This window comes from Pinus tabuliformis, chromosome X (assembly GCF_031772625.1).
Source record: "Pinus tabuliformis cultivar Carrire ecotype Pingquan chromosome X, CPIR1, whole genome shotgun sequence".
NCBI lineage: Eukaryota > Viridiplantae > Streptophyta > Pinopsida > Pinales > Pinaceae > Pinus > Pinus tabuliformis.
Window position 1 is genome coordinate 600,966,109 of NC_142308.1, and position 24,385 is coordinate 600,990,493.

The following is a 24,385-nucleotide window of genomic DNA, read 5'->3' on the forward strand; positions in this document are numbered from 1 at the left end:
GGGATCCACAAAAGAGGGAGGAAGGTCCACATCTCAAGGGGAAGGCCCTCAAAGGTAGGATAAAGAGCTCCAAATGGGAGAGCTCGACCATATATCTACCCAAAAACATCCAACTCATTGTTTCTCGAAGTTTCTAGCATACAAAGCTTCTCCTCCATTTTGAGAAAACCTGCCAGAAGAGGTTCAACATGGGTTTCCATATCAAAACCCACACTGGCAGCGCTAGGTAAAAGAATTGCATCTTACCATCAACATGGGTAAGCAGTGGAGCAAAGAGCGATGGTCCTGAAATTTAGGGTTTCAGTAAACCTTCTCCAGAATTGACTCAGGGCAGTTTTTCTTCCATTCTTTAGGGATGTTTCAGTATGTGTTTCATAATGAGTACAATTCACAGTTGTCAAAATTTTGGCACTTCAGGATGTGGAACAGGAAGTGAACAGGAGGTGTGACAAAATACTGTGTAACAGATGCCCCCTAAAGCATGAAGTAATAGCAAGGAGTGATGGGTGAAATTCTTTACAAGTCAAGGCAAGGATGAGAGAAACACCATCAGGAGACCTACAAATCAAGCATATACATATACATATCTAACATCTCTGATATAAACATGCCTAATGATACATGAATAAGCATCTAATAATACATGAATCCATGACATGGGCACAACCATTCGAATAGAAGGGATCATGTGCATGGATCCACGATATGGACATAGACATCCAAATAGAAAGGATCATATATATGGACCCATGGTATGGTCGCAACCATCTGTATAATCATGTGTACAATCATGAATAACTCATAACTCCACGCAACCAGGATTTATCAGATGAAACCCAGGGTCTTGAACTCTGTCCTGATTCGATCAATGTACTAATTCTATCGTGTGAATAGATGTGTCAAAGTCGAACATGATAGAAAACCGCCTGATTACCGGTCAATGATGTAAACCCTTAACAAGTACGAGAGAAACCACTAATAATGACAATGTCTCTCAAGGTACAATTAGCATAGTCCACGAGTGTGAATAATGAAGCTGAAGTCAAACACCGGTACAATCATTTGATCAAAGGCCAATAATGTGAACCTATCGTCGAATGCGAAGAACTTGCCATTGAGGAATGCAAGCTCCAAGGTACTGGAAGGGAGTTTATAGATCATCTTCCTGGATAATGAATTGAAGTCAACAGGAAGTGATCCATTGAAGGAGGGCCATAATGTATCCCACATCATCGACATGAAACAAGAGATGTAGTAGAGTAGGTAAGTTTGATTCAGGACTATGGCAGAAAAGTCGACAGTATAAGAAGTAAAGAATTGCAAATGGGACTTCTCTTGAACATATTGGTGACACAACTCTGGAGTTTGGCAACATTTGACTCAACATAGGATCAGAGGTCATAATGACAATGAAGTATAATCAGACGAGAGGAAAAATGGATTTCCCAAACCCAAGAAGGCAAGTGATGAAGTGAGGATAACCCAAACCTGACACAAGAAATAGATAAGTGTCATGTTCAAGAGCGACATGCTTCCTCTACACAAAATACAAGAGATATTCGCTTCAATTTTCCCCCAGTATTTCTAGCAAGTACCCCATTATTTTTTATCTCAAGCTTGAAGGGGATAACATATGCTTGCCATATAAGTTCATCCTTTGGATGAATCCATCCTAGTAAGTTTAACGAGTCCTAGGAAGGAAAAACTCGGTCTCGTCATGGTGACAAGTCCTGTGTCGTTTAAGTTTTACAAGTCCGACAGAGGGGTAACTCGACATCTTTTTCATGTTTAGAGAGTTTGAAAAAGAGGCAAAAAGGAAACTCCAAAGGTCCCTTTTCATAGATAGTCTCTCGAATCTGAAAAGGTAGAAAACAATATTCAAGAGAACCTCTTAGCCATGTGTGACTAAGGTATTCCTTTTTCGTACATTAGTCTATCTCAGTTTGGAAAAGGGTTAAACTTATACTGAGTAGATGTCTTTTCATTTACTTTTACGAGTTCAAAAAGACAAGTGCTCGACAATATTTTCATATTTTTAGAGTCTGAAAAGAGTTGAAAGAGGACTCCTCCTGGAGGAACGAGTGGTATAAAAAGATAGCAACTGGTTCCGGTTATGATGAAACTACTCAAAACATGTAAAATTCAAGAGGCTAGCTAATAAGACCACTCATTGCAGATGTTCCTCAGACAAGGGTAAAAGAACGAAGTGAAAGCGTATGATTGGCCAAAGAGGTAGTGATGATGGAATGTAAAAACCAAGGCTCATCTAGCAAAAAAAGGTTAATAGAAATGACAATCATGAGAGGTAAGATGAAAATGGTTTCATTTTTTACACAAGATTGAATCATGGTAAACTATGCTTGAGTATACTTGAAGATGGTTTCATTTTTTCAAAAGCTTGAAAAAAAAAAAAAAAAACTATGCTTGGGTTTGGTTTCATTTTTAAACAAGCTTGAAACAAAGATAAACTATGCTTGAGATGAGTTTGCATGCCCCAACATAATGACTCAATTTGAGGTACATGCCCCCAACATAATGACTCAATTCTTGGTACATGCCCCCAAGCTTCATTTCATTCACCTAAGTATACTACTGGTTACTAACAAGTGGATGGAATGAAGGTTAACATTATGATATCAAGTGAAAGATTCGACTGGGATTTTACGAGATATAATCAAAGGCTCGAATTGGAAGGGGATTTGTTTCATTTTTTAATGAGCTTGACACAAGAAAAGAACCATGCTCATGACATCTTGTTTCATTTTTTACCGAGCTTGAAACAAGTAAAGGAATTATGCTCATGGAGACCTATTTCATTTTTAACGAGGTTGACATAGTAAAATAACTATCCTCAAGGGGACCTATTTCATTTTTTAACAAGGTTGAGATGGTAAAATAACTATCCTCATGACCTTGATCATGGGCTATAAGAGACCATGGCTTCTAAGAGGTTCTCATCAGATGGGAGAGAAGCATTGTTGAAGGGATACATGTCAAGGGATCTAATGGAAAGATCAGGTTCCAATGCCCCCAGTACATGACGCGCTATATCACTGACTAGATCATCAGTAGACGCGGAGGCCACATAATAACTTGTGGTGGGGGTGATACCATTTACATAGAAGAACCATTTAGGGAATATGGCCGACTAGGAGGCATATTAGGACCAAAAAATGAAAGTTGATCAATGATCACAATTCTTCCTTCATGGAGGAAACACATCACTCAAAAGAGGGAAGAGACAAGAGCTCCCATGACATAAGCATAGTCATGGCCAAGGAGTAGATTAAAATTCAATAGGCCTTGGACAACCATCACGTCTATATAGATGGTCTTACCTCCCAAAGTAGTAGGATACTTGGGAAGGATACCTAACAGTTGATTCATTCCTCTATTAAAGACAACAGATTCTGGGTGATGGGGACAAGCTGTAGTGAACCTAAAGCTTTCCAAGTAGTGGAGGACAAAATAAGAACAGATGCGCCCTCATCTACGATTGTGCTAGGTATGAACATATTATAAGCCTACACTGTAATCTGAAAGGCACATAAGATGGAAGACGATATTCTGCCAGTTGACTCCAACCAAAAGAAGTGACCAAACTACTCAAAGAGGGTTTCATAGGAAAGTGAGAGATGTCTCCTTGCGCTATGGGAATAGGAGAACTACTCCCATGCACCTTTGAAATGGGAGGATTTCCCTCCAGTTCATTCGAAACCGAAGAAATAAGAAGAACCTGAGTGGTATGAGGTTCCAACTCTATTGGAAAGGTACGGTTAACCGAAGGTGGAGCCAAGTCTACCTTTTTCTCAACCATTGGCTTGTCGAGAATGGACTCACGAGACTCACTTTCAGAGAGATTGGGGTTGACCAAATATAAATTTTGATCAATCACTTGATCAATTGGCTAAGGATCAGGGGAAAGCTTTCGATAACCAACCGGAAGACAAGGCTAAGAAGTTGTAAGGTTTTCCAACTCTTTGGAAGCCTCATCCATAAGAGGACAAAGGTGAATGGGATGATTACCTTCACACAACTTACAGGGAAATTTGACTTTTCCCTTTTTCCCATGGACCTTATTATTACTAGTTGAAGTTTTATCACCAGCATGATCTCTAGAGGCTGATGACAAAGGTTGGTGTGAACATGTGGACCACACTTCTAAGACCTTGGGAATACCAGGACAATTTCGAAGAAGGTGGTCACCCTTACATAACTTGCAAGGGAATTTCACTTTACAAGATTGATTGGAAAGTTTCTAAACATCAATTGCATCAGTAGCATTGACTGCTTGGTTTCCCCCTTGCTTATTTTTCTTCTTCTTCTTTTCCCCCTTCTTCTTCTTCTTCTTAGCTTCCGGGTTGCTAGAATCTAGACTTTTACCAGGTGAATGTTTATTTGGGGTAGCATCGGATGTGCTCTAACCATGAAATTTGGTGGAGAGGTTGGGGCACATGATATCTCCAATACCCAGAAAGGGTTTGGGAAAATTCTAAACAGATTAGGAGATATTAAAATAATTAATATTTTTAATGGAGTCCCTAAGTCTAAACTTAAGGAAAATAAAATATTAATGTGTATTAATATGAATCTGTGTTAGAGTGGTCCAAAAGACATGGATCAAGCCAGATCTAATCTTAGTTGTTGATTAGGGACTTAATCTCAGTCATTGAATCGTCAACAGGAAAAGTATAAGAGGTGGCTTCAGGGTCACTTGGAGAGTACACTAGATGATCAATCATTCTATTATCTAGAGTGGGGTTTGCTAAGAGAGATAGAATCAGTGATCATGAGAGCAGCTGAGAGGCATTGAGTACAGAGAAATAGAGAAGGTAGAAATTGTGCTGGGAGAGCAGTGCAACAGCCAAGGAGGGTGACGCAGAACCAGCAAAGGCTCACATAGGGCCACGTAGAGGCAACCAAGTGTTGCGTAGAGTAGCAGAGGGGCCAGCGCAGCTGACGCAGAGGCTCCCAGAGCTGACGCAGGGCCTCCTGGGGCTGACACAAGCCTAGAAAGGCTGACACAGGGCCAACGTGAGACAGAGAGGGGCTGACACAATCCAGTTTGGGCAGACGTTGGGGTTGGAGGAGAAGTTTTGTGCTGAGGAGCTGCCGGAAGGGTTTTCTGGGTTTCAGCCAGGAGATTTCTCTCAAACTGTGAGGTATAGCTGCTAAGGAAATTCTCTATTAGGTAGGCCTATTACAGTACCCAGATTATACTTTGATATTTCTTAATAAGAAAACACTCAGATAGTTGCACCGGTTTTCCCACATTGGGTTTTTTCGGGGACATTGGTCCAAAAATAATGGTGTCATGTGGTGTGTTTTTTCTTGTTTCTTTAGTTGTTGATCTGTAATATGTTGAGCATGCACTGGTGTTTATTTTCAGTATTTACTTTGTAAATAACTTGTTAAAGAAAAATAACAAGTAGGTAGGAATAAATCAGAAAAAGTGCATGAAGGGTTTCTAAACTAAGTAAACTTAGAAACTTCAACATGGTATCAGAGCGTGATTGCAGATCATAGGAGGACTAAGAGACATCAACTGAGCGGAGCAATAGCAATAGAAAATAGCTGTCCCGAGGTGACAGAAGTTGTTTCTAGCAGCGCAGAAGCCAAGGAAGTGTGACACAGAGCCAGCCAGAGCCACGCAGAAGAAGCCGGGAACTGCATAGAGCCTCAGAGAGGCCAACGTTGCTGACGCAGAGGGCCAGAGGGCTGACACAGGGCATCCTAGGGCTGATGCAGACCCATCCAGGGTGACGCAGAGCCAGCATGAGGCAGAGAAGGGTTGATGTAGTTCACAGAGAGGCAATTGCTGGGGACTAGAAGGCTGCAAGAATATTGTAGAGTGGAGCTGGTGAGGTAATGTAGTTAGAATAGTACTTGAGAGAGCAGGGCCAGAGGAGTTGTTACCGAGGGTTTCTAGCCGAGGAACCTGAATTAGCAGTGAAATTGCACAAGATGATCAAAGAAGGGGGCATCTCGACAAGCAGCAGAAGGATTTCCAGGAGGGAAATCAGGACTCAAAGGGAGTCGAGAAGAGAAATTCCAGATGGGAAGTAGAGACTCAGAGGAGTCGAACAGAGAACTCCCAGGAGGGAAGTAGAGGAGCATCATGGCACTACACGGGGTAAGAGACCAGGATAGACTGGACGGAGCATCAAACTTCGCATTCTGGAAGGCCATAATCTTATCAGAGCTTGACAGGAATCATGTCAAGAACTTCGTCTTGAAAGTTATAGCTATCCCAGTCGACCCTAATGATAATGACAAGTATGAGGAGGCGATGGCGAGGGCCAAGGGCATTATCCTTGACGGGGTCAAGGATCATGTGGTACCACATATAGCCGAGAAGGAAACAACAGTTGAGATGTGAGAGACTCTCAAGAACCTGTACCAACATACTTCTATGCAGAGAAGAATGCTGCTTGAGAACCAGATGAGGTCGTATCAAATGAAGAAGGGTCAAATGATTGACTCCTTCCTCGGAGAACTGAATGAGATCCGAGATGAGTTTACTGCTATAAGAGCGACACCAGATCAGGAGCTTATGGTGAGGACAACCCTGAATGCTGTCTCAGAAGAGTGGGAAGTGTTTGTACAGAGCATCCTGGGTAGAGGGACTCTCCTACCTTAGGACGAGATGTGGGCAGCTCTTCACTAGGAAGAGATCAGATGGTAGTCAAAGGCAGGTAGCATTAGCAAAGGGATCAAGGTCAAGCAGGAGGAGGAGGATGTGGCCCTAGCATCTGAGGGAAAGAAAGATAAGCGGAAGAAGAAGGATCTTTCCAAGATCAAGTGCTTCCACTGTGGGGAGATGGGTCATTATGTGACCCAGTGCCCAAGGAAGAAGAGTAAGGGAGAGTCTTCCAAGACTAAGGCAGCGCCAGCACGGGCAGAGAAGAAATTTTTGACAGACGATGACTGTGCCATGAGTGCACATGCACCACTTGAGCGGGAGTGGGGAGACATCGAGCTGTAGTCAAGTGGACTATAGGCGATGAGGGGCAGGATCCTCGAGGTACCCAGCCTCTTGGATTAGACCTTGCTATGGGAGCCCCGACGAGGTGTAGTAGGACTGGCCGAGTGGGTAGAGATAGATGCAGATGGAGTGGCAAAGGGAGCTACAGTGCAGGAGTCCCGAGACAATGCAGGGCTAGTAGGCTGTGGCAGTGCGAGAGGCACAGGAGTGTTGCACTAGTGCAGGAAGGCACAGAGAGGTGTGCAACAATGCGAGATGCAGGGAGTTGTTGTAGTAGCACAGAGGTCAGAGAAAGGGAGCACTTGTCAGTGGCAGAGGGAGCTTCAACATCAGTGGGTGTTTCTAGCCCAACAGGGAGGTTAGTTGGAGGATCAGTTACTTACTTCTCAGTAACTGAGTTGCACTGCAACAATGGGCAGCACGATGCAACATTTTGAGAGGAGGTGCAGTGCAGATGCAGTGCTGGGAGGAAGGACCAGCAACAACATGGATGCAGAGGGAGATGTCGTATAGATGTAGCAGTGGCAGTGGTAGAACCATGGGCAGCAATACATGAGGCAACAGTGTAGAGGATGGTGGGTAGGAAGGCCTAGCATCAGCACAGGTACCAATGTTGGATGATCAGAGTAATACTCAGTGAGGAGTGTTGCTAGAGCACAATCCTCGCTAAGAGGGAGTGTTGATTTTGGGTAGCATCGGATGTGCTCTAACCATGAAATTTGGTGGAGAGGTTGGGGCACATGAGATCTCTAATACCCAGAAAGGGTTTGGGAAGATTCTAAACAAATCAGGAGATATTAAAATAATTAATATTTTTAATGGAGTCCCTAAATCTAAACTTAAGGAAAATAAAATATTAATGTGTATTAATATGAATTTGTGTTAGAGTGGTCCAAAAGACATGGATCAAGCCAGATCTAATCTTAGCCATTGATTAGGGACTCAATCTTGGCCGTTGAGATGTCAACAAGAAAAGCATAAGAGGAGGCTTGAAGGTCACTTGGAGAGGTACACCAGATGATCAATCATTCTATTCTCTAGAGCGACGTTTGCTAAGAGAGGTAGAATCAATGATCAGGAGATCAGCAGTTGAGGGGCATTGAGTACAGAGAAAAAGAGAGGGCATATATTGTGCCGGGAGAGCAGCGTAGCAGCCAAGGAGGGTGACACAGATCCAGCAAGGGCTCATGCAGGGCCATGCAGAGGCAGCCAAGTGCTGCGCAGAGAACTAGAGGGGCCAGCGTAGTTGATGTAGAGGCTCCCAGAGCTAACGCAGGGCCTCTTGGGTCTAACACAGGGCTAGCGTGAGATAGAGAGGGGCTGACGCAATCCAATTTGGGCAGACACTGGGGTTGCAGGAACCGTTTTGTGTTGAGGAGCGGCCGAAAGGGTTTTACGGGGTTTCAGCCAGGATATTTCTCTCAAACTGTGAGGTATAGTTGCTAAGGTAATTCTCTGTTGGGTAGGCCAGTTACAACACCCAGATTGTACTATGATATTGCTTAATAAGAAAACCCTCAGATAGCTGCACCGATTTTCTCGCATTGGGTTTTTTCAGGGACATTGGTCCAAAAATAATGGTGTCATGTGGTGTGTTTCTTCTTGTTTCTTTTAGTTACTGATCTGTAATATGTTGAGCATGCATTGGTGTTTATTTTCAGTATTTACTTTGTAAATAACTTGTTAAATAAAAATAACAAGTAGGTAGGAATAAATCAGAAAAAGTGCATGTAGGGTTTCTAAACTAAGTAAACTTAGAAACTTCAACAGTGAAGAGGAAGAACGAGGTGAATAAATAGGTGAATAAGGTGAGGGGTCAAATGTAGGATCAACATGAGGTTGATGTTGTTCAGGTGGAGGAGAACTCAGTTGAAAAGAAGTTGGGACACTTAGAACCCCCAGGATACAATGCTCAAAAATAAAAACAACTGGTAGGTTTATAGATGTTTGGAACACGTCTCTAGCCTAGACCTCTAAATGTTTGAGTTAAGTTCCAAATGCTCGTTAATTATGTTTCAATTTTGGGTTCAAATTGATGTCACTCGAATCCCTAAGATGCAACTATATGAGAAAAGGAATTTTTTTCACCTTGATGAAAGCTAGACTAATCAAGGGAATAAATTTCAATCAATAATGCATCAAACAACATGCCTTCCATTAACTTTCACTTTGACTTTCCAAATGCAATGCTCAAAAGTAAAAATGATCTTCACTTTTGACTATTCTAAATGCAACTTTTTGGAAGCAAAATGATTTTCACTTTTACTAAGATGCACTTATATAAATGATGTTTTTTCTTTGATATTTGAATGCTATAATGCAACTAAATAAAAATGAAAATTTGATTCAAATTCTCTAATGCAACTAAATCATTAACCAACGTAACACCAAATCCAATTCAAAAAAAACCTAAATGAAAATATCTTTCACTTTTTCTTTTTGAACAAATAAACAATGCACTCTTTCAACTTGAAACTCAAACAATGTAATCTATGCTTGATTAAAAACAAAGATGATTTCCAAATGAAAATGACCTAATGCAACTTGAAAAGCAACTTGATTAAAAACAAAGATGATTTCCAAATGAAAATGACCTAATGCAACTTGAAAAGCAACTTTGTAAAAGACAATTTAAAACAAATGAAAATTGATCTTTTCAATGATTTCTACAGAAAACAAGGCTCAATCAATCGGAAAACCAGTATGTTAGGATATTCTGACACATAGGATATAGTTAAGTTCAACTTGGTCTAGTATAGAGTTAGGTTAGAGTTAGGTAAAGTGTGTTTCTTTACCGTTGTACATTTTGTAACTTACAATCCGACGGTCACGATATGTAGTGATCTGACGGTTCACTCTCACCTCGGTATTACCGACACTTGATCCGTGGCTTGACACCCGATTGGTCCATGAGTTCTATTTAAAGCGCATGGAGGGTCATTGTTCGGGTAATCCGTGCATGAGAGAAGCTTATGTAAATTTTCATTCTTTGATTAATAAATTGCCTGTAGTACCCACGTTGGGACAGGCCGTGGACTGTTTCCCTCCTTGCACTCTGAGGGTTTTAACCACGTCAAAAATACTGGTGTATTGATTTGAGATCTGGTTGTGAGCGGTGTCCTTTTGGTATTCTTTCTGTGGAACTTACCCTGTAAATTCCTACATGGTATCAGAGCTATTTGAGGGCCGCGTCCGTTGGTGATCCAAATCTGAAGCCGGTAGAACTGCATGCGGCTGTCGTTTCCTAGATCTGCTGTTTCTGACTGCTTTCGGGCCGAGAGGACTGCTCTGTTGCGTTCGGAGCATCTGTTCCAGTGAGGAACCCCTTTCGTTTCACGCGAAAAGGTTTCCGGTAGCCCTAGCTGCGTCATTTTTTAGATCGGGAGGTATACAGTGTTTTTTTTGCAGTTTACTGTTATTTTCTCTCTGCTTATTTCGGTCTCAGTTTATTTAGCCTTTTTTTTAACCGGATCTATACCTTTCATTTCTGCGTATGCTCTTTGCCCTGCGACTCTGTGCGATCTGGGCAAATCAGAAACAGAAAGGAAGGATTTTTCTCATGCGTATGCTCTTTTCCCTGCACCTTAGTGTGATCTCGGAAAATCAGAAACATTGAGAAAAATATTTAGTTTTTCGGCTAAAGCTAACTTTGAGATTTTTTTAAAATTTCTAGTTTTTTGGCTAAAGCTAACTTCGAGCCGCAAGGTTCGTTTTTCTTTGCATATTCGTGTTGGGTTTTGTGTTTTGTGTTTTGTAGGGAAAAAGAGCTTTCTCAAGGCAAGCACGCAAACCGAGGCCCCCCCCCCCTCTCTCTCTCTCTCTCTCTCTCTCTCTCTCTCTCTCTCTCTCTCTCAAATTTTTTGTATAGATCAATTGGTTCAAAGCTATTTTAAGAGAGTAGAGGTCTTGGGTTCAAGTCTCCATTTTGTGGGGGCGGATTTTTTCATTCCCGCACATTCGCGCTTGTATAGATCAATTGGTTCAAAGCTATTTTAAGAGAGTAGAGGTCTTGGGTTCAAGTCTCCATTTTGTGGGGGCGGATTTTTTCATTCCCGCACATTCGCGCACTTTGCCGGCAACTTCAACAATTATTTTTCAAAAAGCCATAACTTCTTCATCCGGAAGCCTTTTTCAGAGCCGTTTTTTTTAAAACCGCCTATTTTTTCGAGATCTATCCATTGGAACACTTACTTTCAGCATCTTCAGCTTCAGTTTTTTAAAAAAAATGGAAAGTCCATGCCAAGTCATTCTTGACAGCACTAACTACTTCCAATGGGTAGCCTACATGGAAGATTTACTTAGAAGTAAAGGTCTCTTCAGAATAGCCACAGACCAAGAGAAGAAACCAAAAGATGAAGACAAGGCGGCAAAATGGGAAAATAGACAAGATCAAGCACGTGGTTTGATAGGGATGTCTATTTCTCCTGATCTTAGATTCCACATTGCAGAACTTGAGACTCCTCATGAAGCATTAGAAAAACTTGCTAAAGTTTTTGGGATTAAAAATGAAATTAGAGCCCATCAACTTGAAAATGAGCTGCTTACTTTGGATCCTAATAATTTTTCTTGCATTGAAGATTTCTTGTCCAAATTCAAGAACCTTAGATATCTCTTGGAAGGTGTTAAAGTTAAGAAAGAAGATGGTAACCTTATTTATTCCATCCTTACTAAGTTGGGACCAGCCTACTCTGTATTTGTTTCCACTTTCCATTCTACAAGAGAAGCTTTCATTTGTCAAGGACAAGACTACAAGCCCCCTTCCTTTGACTCCTTTTGTGATTCCTTAATAAGAGAACAAGAAAAACTCTTACACCTTGGTCTTCTTAATCTTGGAAACTCTTCCACGAAAGCGTTAGCCGCCCAGCAGCAACCAAATTCAAAGAATCCTAAGAAGTCATATCCTCAAAAGAATGGTCCTAAACCATTTCAGCCTCAAAATGAAAGATCATTTCAGCAAAATGATAAGACCAATAAAAACAAATGGAAGAAGACTGATAGACATTGTAACTTTTGTAATCGAGATGGCCACTTAGAATCTAAATGCTTTAAGAAGATGGAAGCCTTGGAAGCCGCAATGAAGAAACATAACATCCATGTGGAGCCTACTTCAACTTCAACTTCCGGAATGGCACTTTCTGCATGTCATTGTCAATCATCTCAGTCTGGTTATGCATTAAATGTATCTTCTTCTTCTTCTCATTCTCATGAGTGGCTCATTGATTCTGGAGCCTCTTGTCACATGGCCAAAAACCAAGCCATGTTTTCTTCTTTAAATGATTGTAACACCAAAAATATATATATTGGTGATGATAGATCTCTTAATGTTGTAGGGACTGGAACTGTTCATCTAGACAATGGTCAGTTTAATGATGTATTATGTGTTCCAACCTTATCCTGCAACCTTCTATCTGTCTATCAGATAACTCATTCAGGTGAAGGTAAAATTGTTGAATTTTCACCTCATGATGTTGTAATCAAGGATCTAAAAGATCCTAAACAGATTCTAGCTACTGGTCTTGCTGATGATTCCAAAAGGTTGTATAAGTTTCACAACTTTGGGTCATCCAATCTTCCCTCAGTATTTGTTGCTCATAATGATGAAGTGAGCAAACTTTGGCATGAGCGATTTGGTCACTTAAACTATCGCTCCCTTCAGCATCTATGTAAAGAAAATATGGTGACAGGTCTTCCTATGGTATCTTGCAGAGATGGTGTTTGTTCCGGATGTGTACTCGGAAAACATCATCGGGACAGTTTTGACAAACGTGCCTCTTGGCACGCCTCAGCCCCTTTACAGCTTGTGCACAGTGATTTATGTGGTCCTCTTCCTGTTGCTTCATTCTCTGGCTGCAAGTACTTCTTAACTTTCATTGATGATTTCTCCAGACGCACTTGGGTATACTTCTTAAAACTCAAGAGCGAAGTATTTACCACTTTTTTGGCCTTCAAAGCATTTGTTGAAAAACAATCTGGACATCAAATTCTTAAGCTAAGAACTGATAATGGTGGAGAATATGTTAAAAACACATTCATCAACTTTTGCACCGAAAATGGAATTCAAATGCAACATACTGTTCCATACACTCCACAACAAAATGGTGTAGCTGAAAGGAAAAATCGCACCTTAAAGGAAATGGCTAATTGTATGCTGCAATCTAAAGGACTCAGTCTTAGTTTTTGGGCCGAAGCAATTAATTGTGCAAATTATATAATCAATCGCACTCCTACTAAGGTTCTAGAGAATATCACTCCAGAAGAAGCTTGGAGTTCCATTAAACCAGATGTAAGTCACTTTCGTGTGTTTGGAAGTGAAGCATGGGCCCATATTCCAGATGAAAAGCATAAAGCTTTAGAACCTAAGAGTGAGAAATGTACTTTTGTTGGATATTCTGAAGATGTAAAAGGTTATAGACTTATTCCATTTAAGTCCAAAAATGTTATCATTAGAAGAGATGTAAAATTTGATGAAAATAAATCGGCCTGCGAGCCTAGTCCGGCGGATGTGCCACCTCTTCCTATCTCTTCTATCTTTGAAAACATTTCTTCTTCAGATGATGAAAGCGAGGATGATAATCCTCCCCCACCTTCTCAGGATCCTCAACTTCCAAGATGGGTCCGTGCTACTCGGGATGCAGCAGGTGATCTTGCCGGTGATCCTACAGATCAGCGACGTACACGTTCTCAGTTTGAAAGAGCCTCTTCTTTACTGGCTCAAGCTCCAGTAAATCATGATCCTGACACTTTTGCAGAAGCTTCAGGCCATCCACATTGGGAAGCAGCTATGAATGAAGAATATCATTCATTGATGACAAATGATACATGGGATCTTGTTCCTCTACCAAAGGGACGCAAACTTGTTAGATGTAAATGGGTTTACAGAACCAAGTATGGACCAGATGGGAAAGTTGATAAACATAAAGCTCGTCTCGTTGCTAAGGGCTTTTCACAGGTTGAAGGCATTGACTACACTGAAACCTTTTCTCCTGTTGCCAAAATGAACTCTATCCGCCTTGTTCTTTCCCTTGCTGCCTCTTTAAAATGGGAAGTCCATCAGATGGATGTTAAATCTGCCTTCTTGCATGGGGACTTGCAGGAAGAAATCTATATGGAACAACCCATTGGCTTCATACAAACAGACTCCAGCCTTGTTTGTCGACTTAAGAAATCCCTTTATGGCCTCAAGCAAGCTCCTCGGGCTTGGTATGCCAAAATGGATAGCTTTCTTTTAGAATCTGGCTTTTCTAGGTGTCATTCTGACAATACTGTCTACACCAAGAAAGTGGGCAACTCTCTTATCATCCTTGTTCTTTATGTTGATGATCTTATTCTTACTGGTAGTGATCCCAACCTTATAAACCATGTGAAGTCCAGCCTTAAAAAGAAATTTGAAATGACAGACTTAGGACACTTACACTATTTTCTCGGTCTTCAAGTCTTGCAATCCCAAGAGGGTATTTTCCTTTCCCAGTCCAAGTATGCTTGTGATATTCTTCGTCATTTTCACATGGAAGACTGTAAGCCAGCCCCTTCTCCCTTTCAGTCTGGAGTCAAACTTTCAGTCTCTTGTACTTCTCCTGAAGTTGATGCTACCTTATACCGTCAACTTGTCGGAAAACTCTTGTATTTAACCCATACTCGTCCTGATCTTTCCTTTGCTGTTGGCCTTGTTGCTCGTTTTATGCAAAACCCCCGTGAAAGTCATTGGAAAGCAGCTAAAAGAATACTTCGTTATGTTCGAGGTACAGTACAGTTTGGGATTCATTACAGTGCCAAAGCAGCTCCTCTGTTAGTTGGTTTCACTGATTCTGATTGGGCTGGTGACCCTGATGATCGGAAGTCTACTGCCGGTTATGTCTTCACTCTTGGTTCAGGACCTATTACATGGGCTTGTAAGAAACAGGCTGCCATTTCTCTTTCGTCAGCAGAAGCAGAGTATCGTGGTGCCGTGGAAGCTAGTAAGGAAGCCTTGTGGCTTCGTCAGATCCTATCAGAGTTTGGCTTTGAGCAGCAGCATCCAACCACACTTTGGTGTGATAATCAAAGTGCCATTCAGCTATGCAAAGATCCAGTCCAGCATCAGCGCAGCAAACACATTGAACTACACATGCACTTCATCAGAAAGCTCATTCATGACCATGTTCTTGAAGTGCAATATTGTCCAACAGATGATCAGGTTGCAGACATCTTCACAAAGGCTCTCACAGAGGCGAAGTTCACTAAACTTCGATATATGCTTGGAGTTCAGGAAGTTGTCACTAAGGGGGGATAGGCTCTAGTGCCTCCTTCCTTCTCCTATTGTGTCATATTTGTAAATCCTTCAATCCTATCCCAAGTTGTTCTTAAGGGGGGATGTTAGGATATTCCGACACATAGGATATAGTTAAGTTCAACTTGGTCTAGTATAGAGTTAGGTTAGAGTTAGGTAAAGTGTGTTTCTTTACCGTTGTACATTTTGTAACTTACAATCCGACGGTCACGATATGTAGTGATCCGACGGTTCACTCTCACCTCGGTATTACCGACACTTGATCCGTGGCTTGACACCCGATTGGTCCATGAGTTCTATTTAAAGCGCATGGAGGGTCATTGTTCGGGTAATCCGTGCATGAGAGAAGCTTATGTAAATTTTCATTCTTTGATTAATAAATTGCCTGTAGTACCCACGTTGGGACAGGTCGTGGACTGTTTCCCTCCTTGCACTCTGAGGGTTTTAACCACGTCAAAAATACTGGTGTATTGATTTGAGATCTGGTTGTGAGCGGTGTCCTTTTGGTATTCTTTCTGTGGAACTTACCCTGTAAATTCCTACACAGTATCTCAATGACACAAACAAAGGGAAAGTGATGACTAATTGACCTAGAAACCCTAGAACTTAATCAAATTTTCACTTTAACACTTCAAACCCAAAGAGACTAATTTTCTAATTAACCAAGACAACCAGACAGGTCAAATCTAGACACAGAGGACAGGAAAAGACCTTCAGAGGCCAGGACACACTAGATTCTAGGGTAGAAACCCTATTTTTTCTCAAATCTCTGAGCTCAGCGCGACTGTTCAGGGATAAAATGTGCTAGGCGAGAAAATTAGGAAAAAAGAAAAAGAATTTCAATAAACAGTCCAGACCTAGCACTCTAAAGCAGTGATCATTCAATGTGTAGACCTATACAGATCCAGACTAACTAATAATTCAATGGTCCGTCAAACTAATCAAAAGACCAAATAGACAAAAGAGATTGAAGAGGCTATAGCTTCCCTAGTGGAGTTGTCATTTTGTTTTGAAGATAAATCCCCTCTACGAACAGAGGCGATCTCTCTAGCCCAATGAGTGGGTCTAGAAACAAACTAATGCAAACTTTCCTATTTTGTGTTTAAAAATGCAAAGAGAGAGAGAAGTCTACCTCACTTGGATGTTAATTGCTCAATCCTTTTATGATGACTTCGATCCCTTATCTTCCAAGATCGCTCCTTTCTTTTTCCTTACGTCCAAGTACCTGCAAGAGAAAGGAAAATACAAGATACAAGAGCATACATTGTATATATCAAACATAAATTACTCAATAGATCAAGTAGTATCAAGCTAAATGCATAAATATTTAGACATTTATGGAAAGTGAACATCAGATGTATATATTAATGAATAAAAAATGGAAGCATACAACCATTTCCTTGATGTTGTGCGTATTATAATCTATGGTTGTGCATACATTTGGATCCACAAGCCCCTCCAACATTTAACCAAAGGGGGCATCTGAAAAGTGGTTTTCACTTTTACTATCATTTATAGCTGTCAACCTCATGTAATTTCGAACCCCCTCCCCCTAAGCCCCTTACTACGCACCCCCCCTTTCGAAATCCATTAACTTTTTTGGTTTGAATTTTATAAATATGGAGGGAATAGATTTCATGCCATTATGAAACAAATACTATGTGGATGGGAGTATATGGATTTGAAAACATGATGGATTTATAAATCATTCTAATGAATACTTTGAACTATGAATTTCATTTAAATATTTGGAAATATTAATTTAAATATATTATTTAAATCCAAATATTTTGTGACAAAACAAAGTATTTAAAATATGATGGATAAGACAATGCACATGACAACAACAAGATAAACAAGGACAACAATGCATATCTAGCACAACATTTCAGAACAAAATGCAGTAGAAAGAGGGACAACAGTGCATATCCAGCACAACATTTCAGAACAGAATGTAGTAGAAAGAGGGACAACACAAACATCTACCAGCAAGACAAACAACATTGCTCATTCAAAGGCCTAGTCACCACCAGAATGCCCAGAAACAACAGATTTCTAGCAGATTTCTCCATAAATAGCCACAGTCAGCAACAATTCACTTTAAAGGCTAAACATAAGATCAGAAATAGTATAGACTTCCTATTAATTAGTTGTATTTTAGGAAATATCTACATATTTTTGGTAGAGATTGTTTGTAATAATTTTTATTCATATTTTTCCAAAGATTATTAGGGAATATTTTGTAAATCAATTCATTCTTTGGGATTTGATATTAGTTTAGCTAAAGATCTTAGGATATTTTGTAAATTAATTTATAAATACTTCATCTTCAGAAGTATTAAGGGTTGTTTTCCGAATATAATTTCCTTCTCCATATTGTAATTTTCAAAGCATTGGAGCATCAATAATATAAGGACCTTTCACAGGATTCACGTGGTGTGATAAATGGTGATGTGTCTCTTTTGTCTATTTGTTTAAACATTGTTTTCCTTTCTCTGTCCTTCTAAATTTCTGAATTAATCAACAAAAATTGTGATAAAGAGGATTTGTTAACCAAAGCACCCTATTTTGGCTATTGATAATTTTAATATTTTCACTGAAGTCAGATCAAGGAATTAAATTTCTGAATTAATCAACCGAAACTGTGATAAATAGGATTTGTTAACCAAAGCACCCTATTTTGGTTGTTGATAATTTTAATATTTTCCACTGAAGTCAGATCAAGGAATTCTTAATTGCTCCTTGGTCTCTACTGAACCTTACACTTCCACTATTCCACAATTCATTTAATTTCTGAAAAGATCTAGTTAGTGCAACCTAGCTTGCCCCGTGAGAACTCCTCTAGAAATTGATGCAAAACTCCAGTTTAATTCATAGACTCCATAGCCTAATGGAATTAAAACACTCAAATCAACCAAACCTTTCAAACAAAACAATAAGTACACTCATAACTAGCCTAAAATTTACATAAAAAAAAGCTAAATTTTATAGAGAGATCCCTCTCTGAAGCTGGCAGGGCTAGATCCTAGCTTCCAAAGTGGTTTTGATGATGTCCTATGTGTTTACTCCCTCAACCTCAAAAATACAGAATGACAACATAGTGGTGACCATACTGGGGATCTGAAAGTTTTAGGTTCCTAAGAAAAGTATATCAAGTTCCAGATCTGATTACTGATGGTGGACAATGATCAGACACAAGAAGGTTGAATCATCCACCTGGCGACTCCACACAGTTTCAGCTCAATTGGAAGACTCCACTGGCAGAAGAATCCAGAAATTAGGACATTCATGGCGACTCCACTGCTTACTGATCAGGTTGTTTCCTAAAAACAAGATGATAGGGTATGTGGTAAACCCTATATCTTGTGAAGTTATAAAAGAAATTAGGGATCAGTTAGCAGATTTTCAAATAGATGAAGTCTTTTCAATGATCGTGCTTCATTGTTTGAGATCTCTCAAGTCTTCTCTTGAAGGTAAAACCTGTTTTTTTGAATTAGTTGTTGAAAGGTTTGAAAAGGAGATTGAGCTTTTAGATGTTCAAATCCAATCATATAACTTCCAAGATCCTAAACAGTTCTTGGAAATTCTCCCTCCTCTCAAACAAGAAATAATAGTGCTACATGTTGATGTTGAAATTGAGCATTGTTTTGAGAGTAAATCAGATGAATCATATCAGAAATTGTATAATGATATAGAAATCATATGTGGAATACCCAATCATGACCATAAATTTGCAAAATACTTTGAGCATCAAGTAATAGGTCATGTCTTTCATGATCCCATAGCTATCTATATGGAGAAGTTTTTCACTACAGAGTCCTAATTAGTTTCTAGTGCCTCGCTTGCTTTCCATGGTTGCAGAGCTCTTTGTCGTGAAGATCAAGCTGATAATCAGTTTCTAGTGCCCTTACAAGCTCTAGTTCTGATTCTTCTTAAAAACAGTGAAGGAGCTAAGGTATTGGATCATATTTTTGATTGGATATATTGGATATTTTACATTGCATAAAGTCAAGCATTTGGTGTTAGAATAGGATTGTATATACATAAATAATCTTACCGGGTAAGCATATTTTCAACATTCAGATTTTCAGTGTGCAATAGTGATTTCAGTTGTTAGTTTGCAGTTTTACAGTTTGTAGTACAAAGTTCAGTTTGTAGTTTCAGTTCAGATTTCAATACACAGATCAGATTTATGTTTAAAGTTTAGAACAAATGACTAAGGTTTTCAGTTGCAAAGGTTTTTTTTATGATAGAGAAAGTTGCAGATTCGAGATCAACCCAATGGATCAGGGTACTAGTCTACGGTGTTCTTGACACTTCACCAAGAAGTGCCATTCCTTTTTTGGGATTTGATATTAGTTTAGCTAAAGATCTCAGGATGTTTTGTAAATTAATTTATAAATACTTCATCTTCAAAAGTATTAAGGGTTGATTTTCGAATATAATTTCCTTCTCCATATTGTAATTTTCAAAGCGCTAGAGCATCAATAATACAAGGACCTTTCACAGGATTCATGTGGTGTAATAAATGGTGATGTGTCTCTTCTGTCTATTTATTTAAACATTGTTTTCCTTTCTCTGTCCTTCTAAATTTATGAAATAATCAACAGAAATTGTGACAAATAGGATTTGTTAACTAGAACACCCTATTTTGGCTATTGATAATTTTAATGTTTTCCACTCAAGTTAGATAAAGGAATTCTTAATTGTTCCTTGGTCTCTACTGAACCTTACACCTCTACTATTCCACAATTCATTTAATTTCTGAAAAGATCCAGTTAGTGCAACCTAGCTTGCCCTGTGAGAACTACTCTAAAAATTGATCCAAAACTCCAGTTTAATTCATAGAATCCATAGCTTAATGGAATTATAACACTCTAATCAACCAAACCTTTCAAACAAAACAATCAGTACACTCATAACTAGGCTAAAGTTTACATAAAACAAGCTAAATTTTATAGAGAGATCCCTCTCTGAAGCTAGTAGGGCTAGATCCCAGCTTCCAAAGTGGTTTTGATGTTGTCCTATGTGTTTACTCCCTTAACCTCAAAAATACAGAATGACAACACATATAACTCAACGCAGTCCCTAAATGACATAGGAAACCCACTAATAAAATGTTGAACCTTGGCCTTCTCATCCTTGAGATATGGTACATATCTCAACAACTCAAGAAATATGGTAATATACTCTTCATCTAACAATTGTCCCAACTTCAACTCATAAAACTCCTTTTCCTTGTTGTCATAATATATGTCTAATAGATATTTCTCCTTGAAGATATTTTCAAACTCCTTCCAATTCAGTCTTTATTCTGATAAGCCTTTAACATTTTTCAAATCTTCCTACCATATGTTTTCCCTTCCTTTTAGGTTGTAGGTGGCTAAGTATTTATAGGGATTTGAATTAGTGATTTATCGCAAGGCGTGCATTAACAATATACCCATTCACTGTCAGTGCAAGCCTGTGGGCAATTTTGATGCATATTTTAATTTAGTTTTAATTTTAAAATTATTTTATGTATATTAATTTTAAATAACATATTATTTTTTATAAATAAATTTTTTTATATATTTCAAAAATAAACATTAAAAATTATATTTACAATTTTATTTTCATTTTCATTTTCATTTTATAACTCAATTAATATTCTAACATGAAACATCAAAAAGATAACTCTTCACCAGAATTGGAATTTCAAAAAAATCAGCCTCTTAAATTTGACATTGTTCAGAGTTTCCAACCCGTTTTCATAGTTTCTTTATAATTTTTTAATCTGTATTTAAAAAGCAAATCACCCCTGACGGGCAATTTGGCCGTCAAATTCGAACCCTACCCTGCTCCCCACTGAAACACTTGTATTATACTTCATTGTTTAACCAAACCTATCCATAATACTCTTCCTGAATTGCATAACGCATACGTCAAATTCGCCGACATCCACTACCATTCATAGTCTGGTCCAGTATACACAGGAAGTTTCTGTTCGGATTGTTACCTAGTCAAATGTAATGCTATAATAGTGACTCAACTATCCTTATCGTTTGCCGTACAACACAATCAAGTAATCAATAAGAAGGTGAGCTCCTTTTCTGGGATTCTTCCGTCGTCAAATGCAATAATTTGGCTTTAAAAACGTTCAGTGTATTTCAACATTTTATTATGTTTCCCAACGGTGCATTGTGAAGTATTCAATACGTTAGGTTGTTACGGAGTCAAATGTAGTACTTTTGAATTAAGAACATGGGATATATTCAACCATTTCAACCTGTCAAAGCCATCTGGAAGTACCTATGGTGCTGGAGGATTGAAATTCCTGCCTTATCGAACGATTTCTGGCCGGTGGGTTTGTGTTATAAGAGCGGAGTTGTTTATAAGTGAGATGTTTTGAGAGTATCTGTGGATTTTTAGCTTAAATTTGGTAAAACAAAATTGTGGTCAAATTTTGATTGTTGTGACAATGTTGTTTAAATTGGTTTTTTTTATAGTATATATAAATTCAACATTATCGACTCTTAAAAAATTTTGATTATAAAAAATTTCAATGAATCAATAAATTACATTAAAAAATAAATTAGTTCACTATCAACTATGAAAATATTTTGATTATAAAAAATTAAAAAATAAATTAGTTCACTATCAACTATGAAAATATTTTGATTATAAAAAATTCAAATATTTTGATTGTAAAAAATTTACCTATCAAACTTGTAATTTGATTTCAATAAATAAACAATCCCATCAAAAACTAAAAAACTTTCTATAAAATCTCACTTATAATTCACCAAAATCTTTCTAAAAAATCTCTTATAGATGACTCGATGATTCTTATCGGAAGCTGCCACGGTTGACTTTGGGCGTTCTCCTCCCCTGACCCGAAAGCGCAGGCACGTTCGGGCGGTAAAACCCATGTTATCCATACGGCATTCCCGCTTCCATAGAATGACTTCCTTGTTTTCCATAAATATTTTATTTTAGCTAAGACGCCGAGCCGCTTCAGAAGACTTTGGTTATGATTATGAACTAGCCATATGATAACTCAATTCTATATATATAATCGTAGCCTGCCTCAGAACTTGCACCAATTGCTCATCGCCTATATCAATTTCCAGTTCCAATTCAAATCATGGCTGCATTGCATCGTCTACTTAACATAATTGGAGTTGCCTTTACTTTCCTCTGCGTCATTTCTCCGTACATGGCCTCGGCTTTAAAGGGCGGGTACTGGCCTGCCTACAGCTACTCCTACTTCCCTCCCTCACAAATCAACGCGTCCCTCTACACTCATCTCTACTACGCCTTCGTAGATCTTGACGATCAGACGCTCGAGGTGGTCGTGAGCGTGGAGAATGAGCAGAGCATCCAACAATTCACGCCCCAACTGCAGATCAACAATCCGTCGGTGAAGACATTGCTTTCCATCGGAGGAGGTGGAAATGACACCGTTCGTACCAAGTTCGCTAAAATGGCAGCCGACGCCTCACTACGAAAAGCGTTCATAGATTCGTCCATAGCTCTGGCCAGGAACTATTCCTTCCATGGCCTCGACCTCGACTGGGAGTATCCGCAGACTGTGACGGAAATGGACAACTTGGGGCAACTATTGTCTGAGTGGAGATCTGCCGTACAAGCAGAGGCTCAAGCCACGGGAAACGACCCCCTGCTCCTCACAGCGGCCGTCTATTTCTCTCACAGCTTCTTCGCGTGGGGCGACGTTAGAGAATACCCCTCCGCAGTGGACAATCTTGACTGGGTTAACATAATGGCCTACGATTTTGCGCAGTCGGATCAGACTAGCGCACCCGCGGCCCTCTACAATCCCGATTCTAATACCAGCACAAGCTTTGGAGTCCAATCGTGGCTGGATGCCGGTTTATCTTCCAGCAAAGTGGTCATGGGAATGCCCCTCTATGGGCACTCGTGGAAACTCCAGAACGCAGGGCAGGTGGGAATCGGCGCCCCAGCTAGCGGTACAGGTATAAAAGATGGTTCCATTACCTACTCTGATATTCGGGACTTCATTGGACAGAATGCGGCCACGGAAGTGTTCGACAGCACCTTCGTTTCGGCTTACTGTTACGCAGGACTCGACTGGATTGGCTACGATAACGACCAGTCCGTTGCCAAGAAGGTGGTGTTTGCTAAACAGAAAGGGCTGTTGGGCTATTTCTTCTGGAACGTTGTGCAAGATACCGCCGATTGGGCTCTCTCGCGCACAGGTAACGTTGTAGTGTTTTAATTAAGAATTCCTAGACGTTTCTTTCATTCATTCGCTATTAATTGCGTTTTGGGTTTAGAAATTACATTTATCCGTGAATTGAATTTGATTTTTGGTTATTTGTAAAATCTATGTATGCAGCTTCGGATACATGGGCCGCATGATGTCGGAAGACCAGTTCACCTGCTACCGTTGCATCTCTATGAGCCGTCCATCCATTTAATATGTGTGCGCTGAGGATTTTTAACCATCCGCGTACCGAAATCAATAAATAAAGGCGTTGGTTAATTTATAGGGAAATGAATAAATAAAGGTGAAATGTTTTTTTTTTAATGATATTTTTTTTTTGTTAATTTTAATTAAAATATAATGGATATTTTAAAAATTTGAGTTTAAATTGTTTAATTTCTATAATTTTAGTGTTATAAGTATTTTTCAGAATATTAAATTTATTTATGCATTCAAAAATATATCTTAAACAATAAAATATATTGAAATTGTATTGTCAGATTTTAATAAATTCTTGTGAAAAATACTATTTCATGTAGACTATATCATAAATAAATAATACACTTACACATCAATTTTCTTGTACATAGTAAAATATTTTTAAACATATTTAAAAATTTATCCTATCAAATATTTTATATTATTTTTATTTATATGTTTAATAAATTTAATGTTTTTATACTTAATAATCTCATTTTTCCGGTGAAAATTTAATTTCTAATATCATTCATATTTAAAAAATCGAAGGTTGAAGTCAAAGCGAATAGGTTCGACAATTTTAAAAACAAAGTCAAACATGTTGAGAAGTATGGCTTTCTTGATTTTCCAGATCAGCAAACTCTTCGTTTATTTAAATGCATGACACAATCTAATTATTTTCTCAATACATCAGGTTTTAATATTAATA

General features: G+C 39.1%; 1 protein-coding gene across 1 annotated transcript; it reads left to right on the forward strand.

Annotated features, from left to right (window-relative positions):
* Window positions 1–22,250: 22,250 nt before the first annotated feature.
* Window positions 22,251–23,802, forward strand: LOC149141464 (class V chitinase-like). Its single transcript, XM_089447187.1, has 2 exons — window positions 22,251–23,470; window positions 23,611–23,802. Exons 1-2 carry the CDS (start codon window positions 22,378–22,380, stop codon window positions 23,631–23,633), a joined length of 1,116 nt encoding a protein of 371 aa, XP_089303313.1. The 5' UTR covers window positions 22,251–22,377; the 3' UTR covers window positions 23,634–23,802.
* The last annotated feature ends 583 nt before the right edge of the window (window positions 23,803–24,385 follow it).

Bases quoted from the DNA above. Each gene is read 5' to 3' on its own strand.
- LOC149141464 (XM_089447187.1), top strand. From the start codon at position 22,378: ATGGCTGCATTGCATCGTCTACTTAACATAATTGGAGTTGCCTTTACT. The intron at 23,471-23,610 runs GTAACGTTGTAG...CTATGTATGCAG, and splicing joins TTGGGCTCTCTCGCGCACAG to CTTCGGATACATGGGCCGCA.